The 26582-nt window shown below is 39.7% G+C and overlaps 1 protein-coding gene across 1 annotated transcript in view; it reads left to right on the forward strand.

Annotated features, from left to right (window-relative positions):
- Position 1: 1 nt before the first annotated feature.
- The window catches only part of FREM2 (FRAS1 related extracellular matrix protein 2), a gene marked incomplete at its 5' end in the record, with an annotated part of 138254 nt that continues 111673 nt past the window's right edge, over positions 2 to 26582 (forward strand). Inside the window, 2 exons of the mRNA XM_009319965.1 lie at positions 2 to 4427; positions 10314 to 10403. Of these exons, the coding sequence (XP_009318240.1) occupies positions 2 to 4427; positions 10314 to 10403 (4516 nt within the window). The remainder of the gene's footprint in view (positions 4428 to 10313; positions 10404 to 26582) is intronic.

Here is a 26582-nt window from a genome sequence, read left to right on the forward strand (position 1 = left end):
GCGCCTGGGGCGGCGCTCCCGGCACACGGCAGCCGGCGGCTCCCCCAACCGTGACCTGGTGCCGTTGGTGGCAGAGCTGCAGGAGGCAGCGGGCAGTGGAGCACTGCTGAAGCGCGAGTACTTCCAGGTGCTGGTGCGGATCCGGGCCGGGACTGAGAACGTGGCCCCCAAACCCAGCTTCTTGGCCATGCTCATGATGGAGGTGGACCAGTTTGTCCTCACCGCCCTCACGCCTGATATGCTTGCGGCCGAGGATGCCGAGTCACCACCAGACCTGCTGCTCTTCAACATCACTTCGCCCTTTGGCCCTGGCCAGGGGCACATGGTCAGCACAGACGACCAGAGCTTGCCTGTCTCCTCCTTCAGCCAGCGGGACGTGAGGGAGCTGCGCATCGCCTACCAGCCACCCATGGAGGACTCAGATCGGGAGCGGCTCTTTGAGCTTGAGCTGGAAGTGTTGGACCCAGAGGGTGCTGCCTCAGAGCCCTTTGCCTTTGTCATTGTGGTGAAGCCCATGAACACCCTGGCACCTGTGGTGACCCGCAACACTGGCCTCGTGCTCTATGAGGGGCAGTCGCGGCCTCTCTCAGGACCCGGTCCCAGCCCCAACCTGGTGATAAGTGATGAGGATGACCTTGAGCAGGTGCGGGTGAGTGTGGTGGCAGGGCTGAGGCATGGCCACCTCACTCTGCTGGAGGACACCCCAGCACCTGCTGCCCCTCGTAAACACTTCACAGTGGCTGAGCTGGCAGCAGGTCGGGTCATATACCAGCATGATGGCAGCGAGTCTCCACTCAGTGACAACCTGGTGCTGCGGCTGGAAGATGGTGGCTCTCGCCACCGTGTTGAGTTCCTTTTCCCCATTACCCTGGTGCCCACTGATGACCAGCCGCCCCTACTCAATGCTAACACGGGGCTGGCCATGGCTGAGGGTGAAACAGTGCCCATCACCATGCGTGCTCTTAGCGCCACTGACATTGACTCGCAGGATGCCATCCTGCTCTTCACAGTGGAGTCTGGCCCCACTGCTGGGCAGCTGCTCCTCCGTCAAGTACAGCCACCTCCTGGCTGGGAAGAGGAGGAAAAAGATGAGGGCTTTTCTTGGAGGAGGGTGCCGGGTTTAGCAGGGAGCTCCCTAATCTATGAAAAGCCAGTGAGAGAGTGGCTGCAGCAGGACATTGTGGAAGGGCGTCTCTATTACCACCACTTCGGGCCTCACAGCCCTGGCCCTGGGGTTGTGTTGGACCAGTTCGTCTTTAGAGTCCAGGATGACAATGACCCACCCAACCGCTCCGGACCACAGACTTTTGTGATCCGGGTACATCCCATAGACAGATTAGCCCCAGAGCTGCACAGTAGCAGCAGCCTACACTTAATAGTTGCAGAACAGCAGGTGACCCCACTGCGGAGGAAGCACTTGTGTTACACAGATCAGGATTCAGGGGACCATGAACTCCACTACACAATAATCCAGCCCCCCACTGACACTGACACTAACCACCCTCCAGATGTATATGGAGCCCGCCTTGGATCCCTCGTGCTGACCGAGGACCACTCTGTGGAAGTTACCCACTTCACCCAAGCCCAGATCAATCATCACAAGATATCATACCGTCCCCCACAGGAAGAACTGGGGGTGGCTCCTCATTTGATTCAGTTTCAGTATCAAGTGCAAGATGCAGCTGGCAATGCAGCCGAAGGGAGTTTCACCATCTACCTGCAGCCTGTGGATAACCAGCCTCCTGAAATCACTAATACCGGCTTCACTTTGCCTGAGGGAGGCAGCCATGTCCTTAGCCCAACTGAGCTGGATGCCAGTGACACGGACACTGAACTTGCCCGTCTCAGATTTATCCTGACCCAGGCTCCTCGGTATGGCCAGTTGCAGCTTTCTGGGTACAGTTTGATTCCGGGAGGTGTCTTTGGCCTGGAGGATATCAGACAAGGGAGGGTGGTGTATGTGCACAGCGGAGCTGAGACCAACAGTGATACCTGCAGGCTTGACGTGAGTGATGGGGTTCATTTTGTGCCCATCACACTGAAAATGAATGTGCACCCAGTTGATGATGAGGTTCCTACACTACGGTTGCCCCCAGGCACTCTTGGTTCCTACCTGGATGTGCTGGAGAATGGTGCTGCTGAAATCACTGCTAATGTCATTCAGGGCACGGATGAGGATACAGATGACTTAATGTTGACCTTCATTGTAGAGGATCCTCCTCAGCATGGGAACATCCTGGTCCAAGGGGTGCCTGCAGAGAGATTTTCCCAGAGAGATCTGCTGGATGGTGCTGTGGTATATGCTCACACTGGTGGTGAAATAGGCCTTCTGCCCAAAGATGATACCTTCAACCTTACCTTGTCTGACCTGTCTGAGGAGTGGAGCGTCAGGGGCAATGTTGTTCAAGGAGTTTCAGTCTTGGTGACCATTCTTCCTGTTGACAGTCAAGCCCCAGAGATTTTTGTGGGAGAGCAGTTCATGGTAACGGAAGGTGACAAACGGGTCATTACTCCTGCTCACCTCAGGGCTGAAGATGTGGATACTCCTAATGATGATATACTCTGCACCATTGTTGCTCAGCCGACATCTGGGTATGTAGAGAACATCTCTCCAGCCCCAGGATCTGAAAAATCCAGAGCAGGTGTAGCTATAAGTGCTTTTACCTTGAAAGACCTCCGTCAAGGGCATATTTTTTATGTCCAAAGTATACATAAGGGTGTAGAGCCTGTTGAAGACAGATTTGCTTTCCGCTGTTCTGATGGCATTAACTTTTCCCAAAGGCACTTTTTCCCCATTGTCATTATGCCAATCAACGATGAAGAACCTGAAATCTTTATGCGAGAGTTTGTTGTGATGGAAGGCATGAGCCTGGTTATTGATACTCCTATCCTCAATGCAGCTGATGCAGACATCCCTGCTGATCAGTTAATGTTCACAATCACCAGGCTTCCCAGGCATGGCCACATTGTGAACCAGCTGGTCAATGGAACTGTCCTAGTGGAGAGCTTCACCTTGGATCAGATAACAGAGAGCTCCAACATACTCTACGAACATGATGACTCTGAGACAAAGGAGGACAGTTTTGAGGTGAAACTCACAGATGGTAAACATACCATTAGGAAAACGATATTCATCATGGTTATTCCTGTAGATGATGAGACACCCAGAATGGCCATCAATGATGGCTTGGAGATTGAAATAGGTGAAACTAGAACTATTCATAATAGAATATTGAAGGCTACTGACCTGGATTCTGAAGACAAAACCTTGACATACATAATAAGATACGGGCCACGACAAGGCCTCTTGCAGAGAATAAAGCCTTCGGGTGGAGTTGAGAATATCACCCTGGGGATGAACTTCACCCAAGATGAAGTGGATAGAAACTTAATTCGATATATGCATTTTGGCCAAGAAGGAGTTCGTGATCTTATCAAGTTTGATGTGACAGATGGAATAAATCCTCTCATTGACCGCTACTTTTATGTGACAGTAGGTAGCATTGATATTGTCTTCCCAGATGTAATCAGCAAAGGAGTTTCTTTGAAGGAAGGAGGGAAGGTAACCCTTACTACTGATTTGCTTAGCACCAGTGACCTGAATAGTCCAGATGAGAACTTAGTTTTCACTATTACCAGAGCACCTGTTCGTGGTCATCTTGAATGCACAGATCAGCCTGGGGTACCCATCTCCACTTTTACTCAACTACTATTAGCAGGCAATAAAGTCTATTACATTCACACTTCAGAAGATGAGGTGAAAATGGACAGCTTTGAGTTTGAGGTGACTGATGGCTATAACCCTGTATTTCGAACTTTCAGAATTTCTATCAGTGATGTGGACAATAAGAAACCTGTCATCACAATCCATAACCTGGTGGTGAGTGAAAATGAACACAAACTGATAACCCCATTTGAACTGACTGCAGAAGACAGAGATACACCCGACACATTGCTAAAGTTTACCATCACTCAAATACCAGTGCATGGTCAGATCATGTTCAATAACTCCAAACCAGTCACCACCTTCACTAAACAAGATCTAAATGAAAATCTAATCAGCTACAAACATGATGGCACAGAATCAGTTGAGGATAGCTTCTCTTTCACTGTTACGGATGGCACTCACACTGATTTCTATGTCTTCCCCAACACTGTGTTTGAAACGAGGAAACCTCAGAGTATGAAGATTCGAATAATGGCTGTGGACAACAGTGTACCTCAAATTGTAATAAACAAGGGTGCTCAGACTCTCCGTATTCTGGCCACAGGTCACATCGGGTTTCTGATTACCAACAAGGTGCTCAAAGTGGAAGACAGGGACAGTTTACATGTTACTCTCAAGATCAGAATCACAGAGGGTCCGCGCCATGGCTTCCTGATCCACCTGGGGAAAGGCAACCATAGCATCAGCCAGTTCACCCAAGGTATTACAATACTCCATGCTTTCTTTAGATCTCTGGAAACATTCTTTTTCATGCTAAACTCTATAATAATTGATGGGAGAAACTTTCCAACAGCGAGCTTATTTATAATGGCTTTGTTAGGTTTTAGTTCTGTTCGTTATTTGTTGCATCTGTGACAGCTTTAAACAGGAAAGGGGGTCTACTGGATGAACACTGAATAAAGGAGCATCTTTGCTTTGGAGAGCTTGCAGTCCAAATAACTGTGATTTGGACTTTCTATCAGTGATAGAAATTTGGATAACAGGATTGGGCTGCACGTGGTTCTGGATCTTTACAGGCTGAGTGCCTTCTTTAAACAGTTTTATTTAGAAAATGCTACGGGAGTGGCCAAGCTATTATTAACTAAGGGCCATACCATGGCTAGGGTATCAGTTGCTATACAGTCTGAGCACACTTAACTGTAAAAGCAAAATCATTTCCCAAACATGGGGAAATAATATATTATGAGTGCATTTGTTGCCTTAATTACACAAATCTTAACCACAAAGTGTTTGTGGTAAATTAAAAGGTAATGTAATTGTTTTAAAATTATGTCAGTGGTACTTACTTTTTACATGGAACTAAAATACTAGGTGGTACATAAATATAAACCACATGTGCCGTATGTTCTGAAATAAAGCCTCAACACAAGGCTATGAAGTAACTTTAATTGAAAGGGGAACATTAGCTATTCTCCAGAGAATTTTCCATGTTACTTTGCAATGAGTTAATAGCTGGTTAATTAAAAATAAATGACGTTCCTTGGAGCCTCATGCAGCTGTGGAGTGAGCAGACAGCACAACTGCATGGAGACTCAAAATTAAAGGTGCCCAGACAGGCTGGGCTGTGTAGGTGGTAAGGCTAGAGATGAATGCTTGTAGTTGGCTGCATTTCATTTCACAGAGCCCATCCTGGTATGTGTCCCATGTTACAGTCTTGGCTGTAGTGATGTTCTTGTCAGATACACCAAATCTTGCAAACAGGCCTGATGAACTTTTGAATGGCTGAGGTGCCCTGAGTTTTGCAGTGTTAGTGCAAAAAAGCAGATGAGGAGGGACCAAACCATGTCTAAGCTTTGGGAACAACCACAGCTCCTTAAATGTAAGGCTTCAGTAGTGAGCTGCAAGTAGTATTAAGAGTAGTATTGTCAGAATAAGTGAGAAACAGAGGAGAATGGGAGTGAGCAAATAAACAGATTAGCACTTTTTTAGTGGGTTTTCTCTTACATGGGATAATGTAGAATTATTGAGTGGGTGTTCCTTGAAAGCAGACCACTGCATGGCACAGTGATATCCCATTTTTTCAAGGAGGGGGGCACTCAGGATAGGTATATATTCCATTCTCTTTTGTGCCATGTGGCTAGGTATACATTTGTCAGATGACCAAAATGCAGTTGTTATTTGGCTTTCAGTTGGCAGTCCAACCATGTCGCATTCTCACTGGTCTTCACACAGGCTTTCTTAATATCCTGGGGCTGCCTGAGCTGGGTGAGAAGCATGCAACCCTTAGGAAAAATGGGGTTTAAATCTAGTGCGTATCCCCAGAAAGTGATATAATTTCACAGTTTGTCCCTGACTGGCACAAACACTCTAATTTGTGTTGTGTTGAAGAGTGTTTTTGAGAAATACACATTTCTTCAGTAATTTTGTCCTTTGACCTCTATCAGCAAATACCTCCTGAGCATCTGTGTTATTTCTATGGTATCTCTCTTCTCAACTTCCTAAATGCTTTTTATAATGGTTTGTATTTTATGAAGCAAACACATAAAAATGGCTTATGAATGCAGGGCCAGGCACTGGAGGGAGAAGAGGTGTCTGGAAAGGCTGCATGAAAGGCAGAAAGCATCAAGCTCACACAGGCATAATACATCTGCTGAGGACAGGGGAAAAGAACTTGCTGGAAGTCATAGAATAACCTGGGAGTGAAAGTCATGGATGAAAGGGCACTGTCTTTTCCTTTCCTTTTTCCTCAGATGCCCTCTTGTCTTGAGCTGCTTTGGGTATGGGAGAGGTTGTGAGTGTCAGGGAGACAAAAATTCTTTGCTGAACCTAGAAGGCTACAGTTTTGAGAAGTAATGTGAGACACACAGGTCTTATGTAGACCAAGCTGCAGACTCAAAACTCTGTGTGTAGTTCACTGTTGTCCCTCATCTTGTGGCTCACTACCATTAATATGCAAAGCACTGTCAAATCCAGAGTAGTGAATTGATGCATATTTCAAGCTTATGCTATACTGTGACAAATAATTATCCGATGTTCAGGGCAGGAGTAAACAAGACCCTCTTTTGCCATATTCTTAGTGGTCCTAATGTAAGTGCAGATTTTGCAACCAGCCATGAGTAATAGTTTTGACTTTAGTATGCTCCCCTATTGACTATTGGACCTGCTGTTATACACTTTCTTTTTATGTTTTGATCTCCCGCCTTTTTAGGGGTCCTATCCTGCCATGCAGGGCAACTTCTTGCAAAGTGCTGAATAGTTCCGTTTTCATTAACATGTGTGGGTCCTGACGGGGCTTGTAAATTATTCATTACAGTCTTCCAATTTATGTTGGAAGGGACCTCTGGAGGTCATTTGGTCCAACACCTACTCAAAACTGGGCCAACTTTGGAGTCAGATGAGGCTGTTCAGGGTCACATGCAGATGAGTTTTGAAAGCTGCTCAATAGTTTGTGAAGTCCATCCTAATACTCTACCACCTCACACTGCCGTTCCTTGGATTTGGGTCTGTGGTTGTATGAACAGGCAGCCTGACTGCTTTGAGTGAGGTGATATTGATGAAAAAAGATTAATTGTGTGCAAGCAGCTCAAGCAGTCTGGTTTTTCAGATTCCCTGTAACTGAAAGAGAGGTCAGAGTGATTGTTTAGCAAACAGCTTTCTGCCTTATGCTTGAGATTGCTTTTCAATATCTGCCCACAAAACTTTATTAAGTGCTAGAAAGGAAATTGGCCTAGCTTGCAAGATGAGCTAAAAGCCTCCAGTCAAAATGCGGTTGTGCAGAATATAGTATGTCCATACTATACACCAAATATAGTTTTATTTGTTGTGTATTTTGTTCAGGAACAATCAGTATGGGGCTTTCTAATTAGTATACATCAAATACTTCTGCCACAAGTACAGTAGGTAATCTTTTGCTTATGAGGCTCATAGAGTTAATTGGGATTGCTCAAAGGGGGTATTAGAGTGTGGAAGAATTAACTTCATGATAAAAGGTCCCCAAATTCTGCAAATAGTTTGTGCTTTGTATTCTCTTCTATTTAATTGTTAAAATAATCTGAATGAGAGAAAGAGACAGGCAAGTGATAGTAACGAAATAAAATATTCTTAAAATACATTAACCAGTTCCTAAGTTTATTCAAGTACTGTCTGTTATTTCATGTTACACTTGAAAGCAGCACTTTTAATTCATTATTATTTCTTTGTGCTTTATATTTACAATTTGGTGATAGTAAATGCAGAGAAAGCTTAAAGAAAAACACTTGTCACATGGTAATTTCTAGTCTAGTGCTGTCCTAGGACAAAAATACATACAAAGAATATTGTGTATGCATAATCGTACTGCACTGATCTCTGCAAGTCAGGGCTGGAATTTGTTCATAGCAGATATTCATTAAGATTAGATAATTTGTTTAAAAGTGAGGAAAGTCTATTAAGGAACTGCCAAGCCTTTCACATTTAAAGAAGTTTAGTGGTATAACAAGTAGGTAGCTGATGTTTGGATAATGTTTTGAATGTACAAAGTGTGACGGACTGCTGAGCACTGTTTTGGGAGTCCGCGGTCCCACGTGGGTAAGTTTGTGAGTAAGGGCCAGGTCACATCCCACAGCTCTGCAGGTGTGCTGAGGAGCCAGGAAGAAGCGGAAGGAATAGTGGAGGGTAAGGATCCACCTTGGCAATAATATAGCTTGGTTGATGTCTCAGGACTCCATGTAGTCTCCTGAGGCCAAAGATATCTACATGGCTACTCCAACCAAATACACAGCACTCTGCAAGCAATGATTTTATTCAGCATTCACCCCAATAATGCTTTTTATCTTCTTTTTCAGGCAAGTGTTTTCAGAGAGACAAGTGAATTATGTTATGAAGTGCATTTGTTTTTTAAACAAATATCTATAACCTTTAATATATATATATAATATATATAACCTTTAATAACCACATCAGTTTTTCAGAATTTTAAATGGGAATCAGTGCCCTGATCTAGTGGAGACAACTATATTTTTTTTTAATAGAAAATTATGTTGGAGAATTCCAATATCATATTAATATTTAGCAGGCACTGTAGTTATACAGTAATCAATTGTGCTTACAACTAGGCAAGTTTTAATATAACTAGCATAACCTAATCAACTGTGGAAGGAAAGCGTAGAGTTGCTCAGGTGACTCTGAACATGTTCTTAATGAACAGAAAACAGGTCAATCCTTTGCAATTCTTTTGACAAAATTAAGATGTTTGGATGACAAGTGGCTTTTTTTGATGAGGTGGTCCTGGTCCTGCAAACACTGGCTCAAGTGCTTATCTTTATATATGTTGGAACCATGGATTTTGATAAGGCTACCCACATGGGCAGAGATGACTACTTGTGTAAGTGTTTGCAGGATGAAAGACTTATTTGCTCCACTGGCATGAAGAGGTATTTGTTTGTGTCCTCTTTACAGCCCCATAAATTTTTGATCTTTAACTTTCAAACATTTATGGAAGAGATTCTTCAGTGACATGTATTTGCTGATAATATTCTTAACTTGTTTGCCCTAGAAAATGTCTGACTACTTTTGGAACTGAGGATTTTGAGGAGCTCTAACAAAAGTGCTTTTGGCTTCTTTTTCCTAATGCATATGCCCTAACACGGGAGGAGAACTTGGGTGGTACTTGAGCTCCACTTTAATGCTATTAATTTCTAACACTTCTTTTCTTAAAAGAAGTATCAAACATGGATTTTTGCCAACAGCAGTCTTTCAAAGAAAGTGACAAAAATTAGTTTTTATGCATTACATGTTTCTCATCACTGCTCAAGGAAACCAGAAAACACAATATTAATAAGTATTTGTTTACCTTTTACATACTTTCTTTATTGCAACTGATGATTCAAAATTGTGCATTGAATTTTTTCTTACTGAAGTCTTCTCTGTCTACTTTAATTGCATCTGTTTGGGTTCTTAAAACAGTCAATCACTGTAAGTTTTTGAGCACTATTTATGACAGTTCATATAGGTTATATGCCATATCCTTTGAAAACATGCTGATAGGAAGGATGGTCTGGTGGAGAGGGCATTTTTGTGGGGGACTAAAGAGATTGAGATCTCTCTACTGCAGAGCGTGTAGAGATACCCTATCCTAGAGGTAGACCATGTGCCAGAAGTAATCTAGTTCTAGAGGTGGGGCGTGGGCATTGTGTGGGCTAATTTGTCTTGCCTCTTGAATGGAGGGTAGAACTTAACATAGAAAATATGCTGGGTTTTGCTCCCGTTTCAGCCACAGATTTTCTGTGACCTCTACAGTACTTCTCAGGATGAAGAATGACAGAATCAATATCTTAGTGGAGATACGCCTCTGTTTAAGAAAATGCATCACTAAAAATATGAAATAGTTCTGACTGTTGAGCCATGTTTTTACATTTCCTTTCAGTTCTTTTTGTAAATACATCTTAAAAGAAAGAGGGCACTGGGGAGGGGGAAGTAAAGGGAGGGAGAATGAATGGTATCTGTAAAACTTCAATGCCGTTAATACTGAAATTCCTGAGCTCTGCTGGAGAGCCTTGACCTCTTTCTGATGACGCTAAACTATTTAATACATGTCAAGTTTTTCTATAAAAACAGTTTCCTACCTTCATAATTTAAAATAAAATCTATTTTTCCTGACTCTTTCCAGCTGATATTGATGATATGAAGATATGCTATGTTTTACGAGAGGGTGACAATGCCACCAGTGACATTTTTCATTTCATGGTTGAAGATGGTGGTGAGTACTCTTAAGATCTGTGCTTTTGTTGTTCTTGAAAGAGAAAGAGTTTAAGTATACTTCAGGAGTTTAAGAACATTGAATTTAATTGAGGGAAGTCCGTGTTACCTCCTGGAATATGATTTTTGTTATGACTTTCCCATATTGTGGAGTATTTCTGGTGATTACAAAGAGAGGTGTCAATAAAATGGTAATTGCATCTAATGAAAAAACACTCAACCTACTCTAGCAAGAAAGTGAAATTTTCTAAGTCTACTCAGATACCTGGGTTTTCTGTAGTTTTACCTTTGTATTCCTTGTCCAGGCTCTTTACACATAAATTCTCATAAGCCTTTTATCTTGAGAAACTTTCTAAATTTTGATTTGCAGTTATGGTTGCCTACCTTTTTAAAGGTTCCAGCCATAAGACTATTCATATGGATGCATTGTCTCTGATGTACATGTTGTGTAGAGTTCAAGTTCTGATTCTACCTACATAACATAACAGAATCCTCAATGGCCTGTCAAAGATCTTTGTCAGGTGGCTGATGTGAATTCTCCTGACTATTTTGTAGGATTGTGGAGGATGCAAAATGAAAGACTAAAACCAAATTGAGAATACTGGCATATACTCGCTCGAGGAAAAAAATACGTAGTTGGGTTTTTTGTTTGTTTTTAAAGAACAAAGAAAGAACAGTTTAAGGGGTAAACAAAACACATTAACAGGCCTTTTTTTTTTCATCCAAAGTCTGTACTTAATATGGATGTTCCTAAATGTAGATATTCCTGTGTGTGGTAACAGGTGGCTAGATTATGTTACTTTAATACCTTTTTTAATATGTGATATATAGCTCTATGAGTAATTGGCAATGAATTTTATTAGATGATTTAATAATATACTTCTTAGAAAAAATGTTTCAAGTTAGCTTATTTTCAGCTCATGTGTACTCAGCTTGTGTTACTGCTTTGTAAGAAGCACAGCCAATTAACAGTATTATGATCAGTGAGCAGGGATTTGTCCTGTCTGTCACAGATTGAACAGTTTTGTCACCATCTACCGTTGCTGGGAGTGGGATATTAAAGCATGTTCTCTGGTTCATTGTGCTGGACAAGCACAGAAGAGACAGTACCTCTAGAGACTTTTGAAAATGTCTTTGCAAATCTTTGCTACGTCAGAAAACAAGTAGTGAGAGAAGAGTTTGTAACACTTGACATTTTCCTTAAATGTTTTAACTGAGATACAGGTTAGAGAAATTTAAAGCTAAGTAAAAATAATGGAGCATGGGGTGCTATATTTTCTTAGTAACAGGGGTGAGAAATCCAGCATTTTAATCTAGCTGTATTTCCACCCTCTTCATAAAGACATCAAAGCCAGTGTTTTGCAGCTCAGGTATATTTTGACAGAATTTCAGTGGTACCAAGACTATTGTTTTAGTGGTTTTGATTTTAAGCCCGATCATTCTAAGAGACTACAGAGAAGATCTGAGTGAAAGATGCAGCACAGACTAGCAACATCCACAACAGAATGGCACACTTCAGACTTCTGTCTCCTGTATCAGGAATTTTGCAGTAGTTAAAAGTTTGTGACGGCTACCACACAGCACCTGATGTTGTAAATGAAATAAGTGGGACTTCACTTAAGCTGAATTGTGCCATAGTCCATAAGTGATCCAGTTGAAATCAAGAGGGGTTTCAAAATGTAATTCAATGAATGAAAATGTGTTCATATTATTCAGCTAATGTTATTTCAAATAAGTGAAAAAAAAAAGGCACATCTTGCGACCCAAGTATTTTATATCTTCCAGTCCTCTCATGCCTCAGCAAGGGGAATCTACACCACCAGACCCTGCCTTCTTCAAATAACATGAATTAGAAAGTTGATTTTGCCCCATACCTCTAGTGTTGCCTGTAAAATACTTTTCTATGTGTCTTGGAATATTTGTTCATAGTCTATGAACTGCAAATAGGAGAAGAGCATGACTTTCTCTAGCTCCATCTTTTGATGGTTGATCTGCCCTACTCGTTGTACATATGCGAATAAATGCAGAAGCTCTTTTGTCAGCCTCTTAAATGATGATAGTCTGATTGGGGCCCGAGTCTGTTATCTCAGGCAGTTGCCTGGGGGCCAAGTAAAAGGAGTCGTCAAACTGCTCCGGTGTGACTTTTGTTGTGGATCTGGAATTTTGTTTATCCTCTTACATGTGGCTAGCGTTTATGGTAAGCAAGTTAGGGCAACAGCGGACTAGGTGGGTAAGTGAGGGAAAAAGAGCCAAGTCAGTGCTCTGCCAGCTCTTGGCCCCTTGCCTGCTCAGTTTCTCACAGTGGGAGTAAGGTGAGTGCCATGCCGCATACCAAATCATGACCTAGGATCTGAAAGCATGAAATATGGTACTGGGACAAACTTGTTTACTTACCGTCCAAGGGAGAAAACTGCAGTCTAGACAAATGGAGAATAGTTCAGGGATTACGGCTGTCTTATGATAACTTTCCGATTATAACTAAAGACAACAGAAATGGGCTCAATATGAAGAGAAAGGAAGGCCGTTTAAGACTAAAATGAAAGAAAGCCCTTAGGACTGTAATTCACAAGTGAGAGCATAGGTCTGCTGTATTCAAACCAAAATTAGAGGTTTCACCAGAAAGAACTGGTTGAGGTTTTAAGCTCTGAAAGAGTCTTATTGTCAGCATCAGTTACCTACATATGTATGGCTGTAATGCTTTCCTGGCTTTAAATGGCATGTTTCATAAGAGTAATTAAGAAGTGTAATAAATTGAACACAATTCAGCCATTTATCAGCACTAATATTTTTTAAAGGTAGAAAAGGTTTTTATTCTTTATGTTTAGGGATTTAGCCTCAAGATGATCTGCTATAAAGTAGGTGAGCCCTTGCATTTGTGTCATACTTAGAACAAGAAGACACTGTAGTATATTGGATGCTGCTGAGTTAGCTGTGTGACGTTTTGAAAGGAACTACCATAGTTCATATCAACAATTTGCTTTCTGTTTTATTTTGAATTTTGATCTTAAAATGATCATGTGGAGACCTGTTGATGCTGAAGAAGTCATATGAGTCCATTTTAGCAGAACCTTGAAGAAAGTGTGAAATTTTGTTTTTCACAAAGGTTGCAAAATAGTCTCAGTTGAATCTCTTTCCTCAGAAGCGGCCTCCACATTCCATTAACAAGGTGGAGAAAAACCTCTTCTTAGCAAGTGCAAGCATGTGACAGTGGTGAATCTTGATGTTTATATTATTAAATTCTTAATTCAATGATTAGTAAAGGAATACTACCAGAATACTACCAGCAAAAACAGATTTTTTTTTTCCTGTGGGGAGGTAAAAAAACATGGAAATCCAGGCTAATAGTTGAACTCCTGGATGTATTTGTGATATGTAAATTTGCACACTATTGAGAGGCTCACTAGATTGAAGAAAAAGATCGAGCTGAAAATGCTTGAGCCTTTTAATTAGTGAAAAACAGACTCACAGAGTAACTTGAATCTAATAAACTTGATGAGAAGCTGCAGTGTCTGCAGCAACTTCTTATTACCGAAAGTTCGAGGAAACTGGATATGTATGGCACTGCCAAATAGATGCATAGAGTTGGTGCTTCAGCTATGCAAAATGGCAGTAATCCGTATGGAATGAAAGTTGACACAGAAATTAGCTCCAGTGTGTTGAGCTCTTGTGCCTGTTTCAGAAAACCGCACGCTACAATTTCATGCTATATCCCTTGTGAGTTGTCTGAGGCATTTTTACTCCTTACATGAGAAACTAGCACTGAAAATGCACAGTTAAAACTGAAGTCCATCGTTCACCTTCACTTTATACTCTGCTTGTCTGAGTTTTTTTAACATCACTGCAGTAAGTCATAGTAATTGAATAAGAATATGGATCTAAATGCCCACCTATCCAATCTATAGAAGGTATTTTCTCATGAAATGTGCTGTTTCAAATAATGAGAAACGGGTTGAACTGGTTTAAGGCAATTTTTTTGCCAGATTCTGCTGGTTGTGTAGAGTAAAACAAATATACCCCAAAGCTGGCACTAAATTCAAACCCCAGCACAAACCCCATACATCCAGAGGCAGTACCAGAGTCAAATAAATTCCCTTGCCCAGCAATGGGTATTGGGACTGGGGTAGCAGTACTACAGCAGGGTGCTGAATGCCAGTTAAAGAGCAGAGCTTCTCTGTAAAGGACTATTGTCTTAATTTTTGTTTCACATAAGAAAAATTCTTTATTCTGTTTAGGTGTTGTGGATAACTCTGAAATGTTCAAGTTCAGACCATGTAAAGTCAGTGAAGGAATGTTCATCTCTTCTAAATAGTGATCTGCCCCCAAATATTTTTAAAATATGACCTTGTTCTTGACCTGCTTGTTGCTTGGCTAGTGCTCTCATCACAGTAGTCTGCCTTGCTTGTTCTTCCTCCTCCCCTGTCTGTCTTCTGAAGCTTGGGAAACTGTCAACCAGGATTGCAGCACCCGTGGAAGAAATTAGTGTTACGTGCCTCAGTATTTTTTGTTGCAAGAGGCTGGTGCCATGCTAACAATATTTTGCATTACAGAGTCAGTTCCATTAAATTTTCCTGTTTTGAGGAAAAAAATGAGATAACCCGGATTTAGGCCTTTTGGGCCTGAAGCATCCTAAAAAAAAAGATCATGAAAGGGGGAAACCCATTTCCTGTTCAGCCTTAATTTGAACCATAATCTGTCCCTCCCTTACCTAACTCCCTTGTCTGCTCAGTGCTTAAGTGGAGTCCCCCAAACTGCTTCTTTAGGACTGCTAGGTGCTATCTTGCAGTACAGTGCCTCAAGGGTAGAATGGTTTCAAAGGGGAAGTAATGACAGATTCTCATGGCTGTTTTAGGAATGTGGAGATCACTAGGGAAGGAAAGAAACAAAAACTTTTTTATTTCAGGCTCTTTGGGCAGCTTTTCTGACTTAAAGCCAAAGCATTGCAAAGCCAAGGCTCACTGAAACTGGTGATTTACATCATTAGCTAAATCTCATTTAAACTTTTCATTACAGATCCCTAAATGCCTTAACACAGCACTGCATTTTCCTGTACTAACATTTGGTTAAATCCCCACTGAAGCAAGAATCTTTCAAAAACAATTCCCTGAAGTTAGCCTTTAAACCTAATTTTTGGGAAAACTTCATAGACTTTTCCCAAATATGTTTATGCAAGAAATTATCTTAATTAAAGAAGCACTGTTCTACTGCTTAGAGAAAACTTCCATTAAGTTTGTGAAATACAATTATTTCATCTGTCATCCTTCATTTCATGAAATAAAAAATATATTTTTAGGAATTTCACCATTCTGGTATGCTTTATTCATTTGTGAGAGAATAATATTACACTCCTGAGTATAATTATTAATCTAAACCAGTTGTCACTGCTGCTTTTCAAAGCCATTACACTGATGTGTTTTCCTGGGTGAGCTATAATAATAGTGTAGGAACAGACATTTTAGACTCAATATCTGACAGTTCTTAAAGAAGCAGACTGGTAAAATATCATTGGGAATTATTTGCAGCACCCTTGCTTGACCTCACATATGGCATTTGGGCACACTAGTCTTGGCAAGAAACATCAACTACATTTATCTTTGGCTTAAAAATGAGGGCATCACATGTTGGCGGTACGTTTGCCATCATTTGCCAAGTACTGTATTGGATTCTGGTCTGTTGCCAGGCTTGTTGCTGCTGTTTTGATATACACTAGGTTGGTACCCAAACAATTTTCCACATGTCACACTTCTTACTGTAAGTACTACCAGGGGATTTAAATAGTAGTTTGACACTACAGTTCACAAAAAAACACCAAACCAAACAAAAAACCCCCTCAAAATAAACCTTTCTGTAAATAAAAAATTAGTTAATGGGGGCATTGTTGTGAATGTAGCTGCAAGGTCACAGCAAAATTAGTATCTGTTAAAGTATACAGGAGTAAGAGACGATTATATGGGGCATATAGGAAGTCTGATACAAGCTTTACTGATCTCAGTGGAAAGATTTTCATTGTTTTCTGTGCCAGTTATATTGGTTTCTTTGTACTGGCGTTTTAGACTGACTGCTGGAAGTGACTGAATTTTCCATTTCTAACTTGAATATCACCTTATCCTCCAAATATATACATAGAAAAGAAGGTCTGCTTTGTCCAGCTAGAACAAAATTTTTTTTTGGAGAGGAAAAAAAATAGTTGTTTGTTTTGGCAAGAGAATTTTTGTTTGTTTTTAATTATTTGGGTTAAAAAGGTGATTTTATCCAAAAGCAAAGCTTTCCTCTGCTACCCATCCTGGATTATTGGTCATTTTTTAAGAAAAGCAAGGGAGTGTAATAGCAGGGGTGGGTTTAGATACTATTCTGGATTAGGAAAGGAGAGGCAATTTTGGTTTCAATTGCCTTTTATACAGAAGTTAGGGCACTTTGTCCAAATGTGGAAGTCTTGGATGCAATTCCTTCCTTCATTTCAGAGACTTTGAACCCATACTCCCCATAATATGCCCTCACTTATATTCTGGCCAGTTTTGTATTCATTTTCTGTTTGCTGCCCGTGTATATGAGTTCTTAATTACTCTTTGGAACATAGCCTGGACTCTGATGTTCCACTTTCCAACTAAGTACTGTTACCATGGGGCCAATAAATTCTGTCTCATTTTTTGTGTGTGTTCCTCCTCTCTTTTTTTCCCCTATATTTCTCCTTTTCTGCTAATACCTGCTATGTTCGACAGAATAAAATGGCTTGAACAGGCCAATTAGGAGCAGTACATTCCAGAATAACCCTTAGGCTGGTGGTCTAGATCAGGGTTTAAGGCAGGGAGATTTTGGTTCCAGTTCTCTTTGAGTCAGGGCCAATAGTCTTGTCTTCCATGTAGAATGAGCACCCTGACTTTTGGGTTGGTTGGATAGAAGGGGAATGTCTCCACACCATCACCTGGTGATAGATATTTTTCTAGTTTTAAGCTGAGATCACTTGCTGAATAATCATACTTTTAAAGAACAATGTATTTGCAACAAAATTGACCAGCTCAGCTCTTGGAGTTGAATCCTGCTTGCTTTGCCGAGCTGAATAGTGCCATTGATTTCATTTGACCTGGTCAGGTGAGAGGCAAGGAAGACAATGCTCAAGATAGCCCTATAAGTACTTAGCAGGCTTTTTACTTAAAAATAATCCACAATTTAGCTTTTATATTCTTATGATACAGAATAAGGCCCAGCTAGCAGCAAAAGAAGCAAGACAATGAGCAGTAAAATTAGGTCAAAATGCAAGAATTAAAGGAATTAAGGAGACACACTAGGCTTAAGTGGAAGAATTGAGAACTCTCAGGAGTAACACTGATTGCCAGTGACATGAGAACCTGCAGAAAGACACTAATTCCTAAAGTGAGCTATAACAAGCCTGTGAAATTATACTGGTGGTTGGTTGCAAATATTTTTGATCTGGACAGACTAAGGAGGTCTAGAGAAGAATGAAATGAGAGAAGGGACACTGGCTGCTGTCGAGGAACCCTGCTCACAGCAGTTCAGCTTGTTTGATTTCCCAGCCTGTTTTCACGGAGGGATTCTAAATAACCCTCAGGATGAGGTTAGCATTTATCACTTCACTTGCCAGTTAACTGTGTAGAGTCCCTAGAGTTCCCATAAAGGTTCATCTGATCAGTAGATGAAATGTATCCAGGAAGTTTCTGGATTTCTTTGAAAATTAGATTACTATTTATACAGGAGGGATAAATGCATCTGAAACAAACTACAGATATGTGAAAAACAGTATTCCAACAAGAAAAGTTAGTGAGTCTTAACCCATGGAAATACACTAAGAATCAAGTTAAATTAAAAATGGACACAAAATAATGATGGCATACATTGTCATCAAATGTTTGCAGTTTGTGCATCTTAATTTACAACATTCTCGCTATTGTAAGATGCTGTTTGCCTTGCTAAATCTTATAATATAAGGACCATTCTTGCCTCATCAACCTCTGTGTACTTTCTGGAAAAATGAAAACGTTAGTTTTATTTCATAAGTCCAAATCGTGTTTGGATGCTGTTCAAATTTTCCTTGAAATTACATTACCTGTTCTTTATAATTGGCATTGAAGAATTTAAGAAGAGGAAGTCAAGAGCCAGGAATAATACAAGCAGAGTGAAAATCCTGTTAAATTAATGAATTAATTTGACCTGTGTGGATTTTTGTTTGGGTTTGGCCTAGATCTGAATTTCTTAAGTCACTATACTGTGGCTTGTTTTCTCTGGGGATTTCTTCAGTTAATCTTTCTTTTACAGATTTAACTAATTACTTTTTTGTTTTAGTATTAGAAAGAGTATCATTTAGCAGTAGGCCCTTAGGGAGCTCTTTGAAAAGACAGAATTTTTCTTTTTTTCCCCTTTCTGAAGAAGTATTTTATCTTGTTTAAGTTCAAGTCATTAGTAAAACATTAATTCATTCAGCTTGATACAACATTGCCCTGAATGTTTGCCAGGATTCCAATCTCAGTAACTTTTAACTTAAGTACCAGCATAGCACGTCTGTCACTCTGCTATATAACGTGCATTTTCTTCAAGACTGTAGGAATGCTGTTACCACACACCTTGCTGCCTCTTTAAAGCTTTGTAGTTAGGGTGTAACATAATAATTAGAGAGGGAATTGTAAGGATACCTTTAAAGAAACATTTGAAGCCTAATTCAAAGCCCAGTGCCTCCAGTGAGGCTCTTTGTGCCTAGAGGTTTGTGGTTTGATCTTGCATTAGTGAAATCTGTGAGAATATTTTTTTCACTTACTACTGCGATGTTCAAGAGCAGGTCATAGAAGATAAGATTCTCATAACTAATAGCATGCTATTATTCACTGTCCCTACAACTATTTTACCCTAAAATTTTTTTTTTAGGGCCCTCAAAGTATTTGATTTCTTATTCTGATGTCTCCTCTTTAGGCAGAGCTTGTGAGCTCAAGAACCCGAGACACTGTAACCAGTTAAAAAAAACACTGGAGTACTCTGTGTATTATTTTAAGACTTTCCTGGGCTTTGTGCTGAATTCATTCACTGTCTACACTGTTTAATCTCAGTAATGCCCTTTAAGCTAGCTCATCATTACAGTAGCGTATTTGTAGAGTACTGTGTGCTCTAATACATCCCTCCCGAGAGAACTGCACTGAGAGTCCTTTGGATAGAGATATAAGATCCTAATGAAGAGGAAACTAATAATTACCTATTATTTTTTTCTGGCAGATGCACGAGTGTATCACTCTCAGCTTCTTCCTCAGGGATAGGTGATGCAGTATTGTGCATTTAAGATCCAAATGGCAGAACTTCTCTAGTGGGCACTTTGAGTGGGATTATGTCCTGGATTCATCCTAATCAAGTGGAGGTCCTTAAAGTGCTGAATTTGTAGCCATAATAAATTTAGGTTCCGTCCATAACCAGTGACAAAATGAGAGACACCTAGAGGACGAGTAGATTTAGATGTGGCATAGGAGAAATTGCTCTGAATTCTAATCCCATTTTGCCCATATTTCCCTTTTCATGTGTACTTAGAATTGCATAAATCATATGAGTATTAAACAGGGCAGCTTTCAGCACTGGCAAGATTTACAGGTTAGTTGGTGAACTGGACATTTTCAAGCTTGTTGACTGATTTGGGCATTACACTAAACGTACGAAAGGATGTGAAATTGCCAGTGTCTTGCTTTTACTTAATAAGTCACTGCATACTGTATTCATTGCTGATATCTGAGACCTGTGCTCAATTTTCTCTGCTGCCTGAGGAAGCTTAAATAGGTATTTCCTACACAACTGCTATAGCCTTTAGGCTATAGGAAATGTGAGGTGAATCCCTCTCATTGAAGCAGAGTCATTTTGTGTGGAATGAGTAACTGTTCACTGTTGAGCACAGGTCAGGCTTCCTGTCCCACTGCATGAAAACCAGGCCGTTTTGGGCTGCTGCTCAACTCTTGTGAGTTCTCTGCTCCATCCAGAATGGTGGAAAAGTCTCTTCTTTTCCTTCATAATCTTCCCTCGTGAAAGCCTAACTCCCTATTTTCCCTGGCCCTTAGGAGTTTCCACTTATGCCTGTGTGTGGGATTGTCCACTTAAGTTTTCAGCTCTCTGCCCTCCATCTCCATCCAATCAAACTTTTTTTTTTCCTTCCCCTGTTCTTTTTCTGCCTCCTGCTTGCTGCCATAGCCTGGTTGTACCAAGTATCATTGAGAGCTAATCAGATGGTTATCAGATGACTAGATCTGGTAGGGACAGAGGGATGCCTTTTCCTAGCAGGAACTGGGAAAAGTTGAGTTAGCCTGTGCTCCTGCAGAGTCCTGTTGTTTGTACGCCAGTCTCAAGTTGGAAATGAGACAAAGCAAAGCGTTGCTTTTGGCACTGTTTTTCCACCAATGAAAAAACATGGGCAAAAAAAAGAGCTGTGCTTGACCCTCCTGAATATATTTTGAGGGGACTGAATCTTTCACCCTTCAGAGCAGCTGGAATAGACGGACCTTAGGCATTACATTGAAGCTATGTGGACTGCAGTGGTTGAAGGCACCTAAAAATGAGGGATTGTAATCTTGGCATTCTCTCATAACTCTCATTTTTTCCCCCACTTCAAGACAGGCATAAGGTCATTTAGTAGTATGTCATACAGGTATTGTAGCAATAGCATAGAGGGGTCCTGTGTGTCATTCTAAGACGCACAATTACTGTATGCTTTGTACTTATTTTGACCTCCTTTTTTGAGCTGTTAGGTTCATAGCACAAGTAAATTCAAGATGATATGATTTCTTTTGATCGGCTCATGAAAATATATCTGCAGCATATTCCAGTTAATGACCAGCAAATGTTTACTAACACTTTAGGAAAGAGGATGAGAAAGGGAAGAGAAATTTTTTTTTTATGAAGTCAGTCTTTTTTTTCCTCTTTATTGAGTCTCCGTAGTACGTCCCCTGAAACAGCCTAGATTTAAGTAATCCCGCTTTTCTGTCATCCAAGAGAGTTGTTTCTGAGAAAATGCTCTTTGCTACTTTTAGAGTGCTTGCAAATTGAAAGAAGCCTCAAAAGAATCTACAGTTGAGAAATGCACATCCATTAATTGAAATGTTCATCTTAAAGTTGTAGTAACTTCAATATATTGAGTAATAAGCAAATGTCGTTTTAGACTGTTAGTCTCTATGTAGTTACTATTATTTATAGTAGTTTGATGATCATCAGTCATAGGAATTCTGCTTGAAATCATATGATAAAATTATTTCCTCCTCTTGATTACTACTTTTACTGCCTATTAAAGCAAACAATTCTAAATATGCAACTTCTGATTTTTCACGGTTCTTTTTACTTCCCCTAATTACACATGTAAACCAGACCTTATTCATTGTTTTGAAGTCCCAGATTCATCTAAGCATCTGAGGAGTGTAGCTTATTAGCACAGCCAGCCCTGCAACAATCTCTAATTACTGAATTGTTGAGCTCTCAAGTGACTGCATTACCTTCTGGAGCTGCCTGCTTTACAGGGAAACCTCACACAACTCAGGCACCTCAGAGGTTGCTCTTATGTGTGATGAATCTGTTCTTTGTTGAACAGTCTTCCCTTGGTTTCCACAACTGAAAGAGAATAATTCTAGATCTTCTGTGGACTTGACTTACATTTTTAGTAAAAGTGTGTGCAAATGTATCTTAGCTCTTTGGGACAGAGCTGCATTTCCTAGCCGGGCCATACTTTTGCAAATGCAGATGTACCCTGATTTGGCCACACATGCCTTTGCTTGATTATCCTCTTATCAATAGGCAATGTATTATTTTGGTAAAAAAATAGCTTCTATGCTGTTTTTTTCCTGCAGTACTTCTACTTTGTTCTTTGCATGTAATAGATGCACATTGGTGCAAAAATATGTTGTAAGACATCTATAGATTCCTTGGTTAAATCTCATGTTTTCATACCTTTTGAGTACTTTTGAAAAGTAATAATTTTAGTGTAGTTTTTTCTTCATAGTATTCATTTTGACTTGTGAGGTTTTTACACGATGCTGTCCATGTAGCTTAGTTCTTCAGATTCATTCAGTGAACTGCGTTGCAAATACTTCCAGCTTAAGTTCACTTCTGCTTTTTTTTTTGTCCTGTTTGATGACTCCAGAATGAGTATAGCTATGGTGGGATTGAATATTAGGTATGAAGATAATCACAAAGAGTTAATACAGGCTTTCTTTCACAGCATTTGACATAGCAACGCATGACAAAATGATCTTAAACATTTAGCCCACACTTAGCCAACACTGAGTTTCATAAAATGACAGTTTGGACAGCTTGAAATGTTTTGTTTGAAGGATCATGGATCTTGTCAACTTTCACAAAAGCTGGGAAGTGTAATTTCCTGAGAGACCTTGTTTCATTAAACTTAACAATAATGGTGATTTTGCTAAACAAAGAGTCTAAGCTGCTTCTGGTTTGCTGGCAATTTTTGAATGCTTGATTTCTATATTTCACCCATGGTAGGAAGTGGCATAACAAGGGTCAGTGGTTGAAGTTGAATGCATAACAATTCAGATTAGAGATGGGAATGTAGTTTTTGAGAGTGAATGCTCTCAACTGGTAGCAGATTTTCAAGGCAAGTGGTGAATTCTCCTGATGTCTTCAAGAACAGATATCTTACTGAAAAAAGCTCACCTGTCAAACTACATCCAACACAAAGTTACTGGATGGAATTTTATGTTCCATTAATACAGAAGATCAAGCTGAATCATTATAAATGCTTCTTTTGGCCTTGAAATCTATAGAGCAGGAATTTATAGAAACTCTCAACTATTACTGATTTTGCATGCAACTAGAGTCAGCAGCAAAGCTCACCTGGAGCTCTGTGAGGAGAAACTGAACAGAGAATATATCATTTGCAGAAAATTCTTGTCAGTGCCATTCTTCCAAATTGTATATTTAAGAAACAATCCTTACTCCTCCCTGACCCCCCTCCAGGATCCTTAAGGAAATTAAGAAGTGCTACTGTGAAAGTCATAGAAGGACCTTTAAATCACATAGCTGAGAAGCCAAGAATTTAAAGAAGATAAAATGAAAGCTGAATGGTACAGCCCTCAAAATCTGTGGATTGTTATGTCTTTTCATATAGTCACTAGTAACATTATTTGCTTAGTATTTCAACATACAATCTTGTCCCTTTCCCACCCACACACATTCTTGTAAAGTATATCTTGTTAATCTTAATGTTATCTTAACATTTTTCACCTCAGGGAAGTTTTTACAAAAAATTCTAAAAGTAAGCAGCACTTAAAAAAACAACCACAAAGAACAGCCAAACCTAAAAAAATTTACCACTCTTGCTGAATTTTAAAACAACCTTTTTCATTTAACAATTAAAAAGCTGAAATTTGCCAAATTTTATTTATTTATGATGTTCAAAACCACATAATGTGCCTGCTTTTCTTAGAATAATATTATATATAAATGTAGGTGCAATATTTTTTAGAATTCCATTGTTTATCCTGTTCTTCTTAGCTAGATTACGGTTATTCTGACATAATCAAGTGAAATAACTCCATCCTTATGTAAATGAAAGTAGAACAAGACTAGCCAGCTTTCCACCCCCTCCTCAGCAAAATTATTCCCACAGAGGTTATCCAACATGCGTCCTGCCTGATTAGTGTGTTGCTCAGAAGAGTTCAGCAGATCAGAATGAGATTTCATGTTCATCACACTGCTGGCTTCTCTGTGAATGCACTGTCACATGGTACCAAATGTGGGGATATGGATGACTTTCTGCTAAGATTAGAGTGTGTAACTACCCACTCCTGTAGCTCTCCAGTGGCCCGTGCATAGTTACTTCACTTTTGCTTGACCATGCTGACTTGAACTGATGGTCTGTAAGCTAAATGTTTTATAGTCTACTGTAAAAGGACTATATAAATATGTGTATATATATAAAGGACTGTATATAGTCTTTAAGCCAGCTAGCCTCTTAGAGTTTTTGTAGCAAGTATGTATTCTAATGGGGTATCTTTCTTTCCTGCTTCACTCCTATTTTTTCCCATATAACACTGAGGTTGCTTTGGTGAGTAGCATGGTTCACAGTTAAGTCTTGAACTTTGAATTCTTGACATGCCTGAACTGGCTTTTTACCTGAAGAAAAGCAAGTATTCCTCTTTCAGTGCTTAGCTTTGCATAAACAGGTCTTTACCCTGACCTTTGCTTATAGATATTGTTATCCAGTCAGCTAGCTACACTGAAAGGAGACAGAGCATACTGTTTCAAGCAGCAGTCAGTTTTAAAATATATAAAAACTGTACATTTCTTCTGCATAGAAAAGACTCCGATTTTGTTGAAAAATAATTATTTGTGGGGGAAAGATGGTCAGGAGATATTTTCACACTTCTACAGAATACTTTTTAGGTCAACTTTTAGCTCTCACTGTTCACAGTATCTGAAACTACATCTCTCAGGCCCAACCCACCTTTCCAGTGTAGAATTGATAAGAGATCATCAAGAAGCTGATAAACACACGCTTAAGGATTAAGAGTAAAATGAAATATTTGGGGTGGGCTTTCAGTGCAAAGTGGTGTCCATGAGTAAATTCAGAATTTTTTTTTTTTTTTTTTTTTTTAAGTAGCTCTTTCTCTGGGCTTCTTTTAAAATCCTTTAATTACTTATTGTGCAGTTTAGTAGTCCTTGCCTTATTCCTTGCTAAGGTAAAAAAATCACTTCTTTTCCTCTCCATAAATACATTCCTCCTGAGAATTCCCCTTTGGGCAGTGTTGTTCAGCTCCATTACAAAATACAAGGCTGTGTGCTAAATGGCATTGAATAGGATACACAGGAGGAACAAAGGTATGATTAATTGTTTGTGCTAACATATTTGTTTTACTTCAAGCTAGCTGCATAGCTTAGAGTAGCAGAAGCCACAGCATGAATTCTAGCATATGTTAATCAAAGCACAAACTCTCTATACGTTCTGGATATACATGCTAAATAAATAACAAGCATTGCTAAAATCCACATTACAATCCCTTAATTGCTAATGTTTGGGTGCTAGCTAGGTCAAGCTAGCACAGGTACACTATCATGTACTTGTACTAGTATCTTAATTTTGCTTTGTAGACATGTCTTCTATTTAATAAGATTTGGCCAAGTTTGGAAGGGGATTGTAGCATACTTCCCTGGGCAGGTTTTTTTTAAAAATGGAAGGTCTAAAGAGGCAATATATTTTAGTAGTCTGCTCATTTATTGCATCATAACAAGAAAATTCTTCTCTTCAGTGTACAGCCAAATTTTGCTCTTTCAAATTCAGAAAGAAAATAAAAAGGATGGGAGTCATTTGTTCTAACAAAGAAGTCCAAATGTATGGTTCCAAATCTAATGGTAATTTTTATATCCTTTTACAGTTAATGGAGTTGTTAATCTGATTAAGTAAGGGTGATTCATCTCCATCTAAGAGACAAGGTTACAGAGTAGTTGAATTTCTCTCCTGGGGTGCTCATTTCTCCATTTATGGTAAGGGGGGGCCTGGTAAAACTAGAAAAAATTTAGGCATCTAAAGATGAAAAAGATGGATCCCACTCCTCATCAATTTTATTTGTGGGTGCAGGTTGTAAAAAATAACATTTCAAAACAGTTTCTGAATTTGGATAAAAAGGTCATAGAAGGATAAAGAGTATATATAGTTGGAAGCATCTGTTTTTAAATATTTGAAGCACTTGCTCAAACCAGTTTAAGCTCTCTTGGAGTGTAGTAGAATCTCCTTAGTAATTTTCCTTTACCAAATATTTGTGTCTGTGCATTCTACTGTTAAGTGTCTGATTACATTGATATCAATGTGACCTTATCACTTTTGATAGTATCCTAGCTAGCATAAGAGTATTTGCCTGTTTGCCTACTAACGCATTAATGATCGATCAGTCAGTGCTCTTGGTCATGGACATTGTGAAAAACTGACTTTGTAAATCTGTAGTCTGGGCGTATAAAGGTGTGTGTCCTTGATATGTTCTAGTTTGACCTATTTCATTGAACCTCTCAGGAATAAATTCATCGTCTTTAACTTGTATTGATTTAGGGTCTAGTTCCAGGCACCTGTTTTTCTTTATCAAAGAAGTGACTAAATGACCCAGATCCTTTTTCCCTCCAAGTTTTTAGTTCCTATGTTGCAACATCATTGTGTAGTTCTTAAAAATATGCACATTTGTAATTAAACAGTTAATTTGAATGGGTTTTT

Source organism: Pygoscelis adeliae, unplaced genomic scaffold (assembly GCF_000699105.1).
Source record: "Pygoscelis adeliae isolate BGI_AS28 unplaced genomic scaffold, ASM69910v1 Scaffold32, whole genome shotgun sequence".
Classification (NCBI taxonomy): domain Eukaryota; kingdom Metazoa; phylum Chordata; class Aves; order Sphenisciformes; family Spheniscidae; genus Pygoscelis; species Pygoscelis adeliae.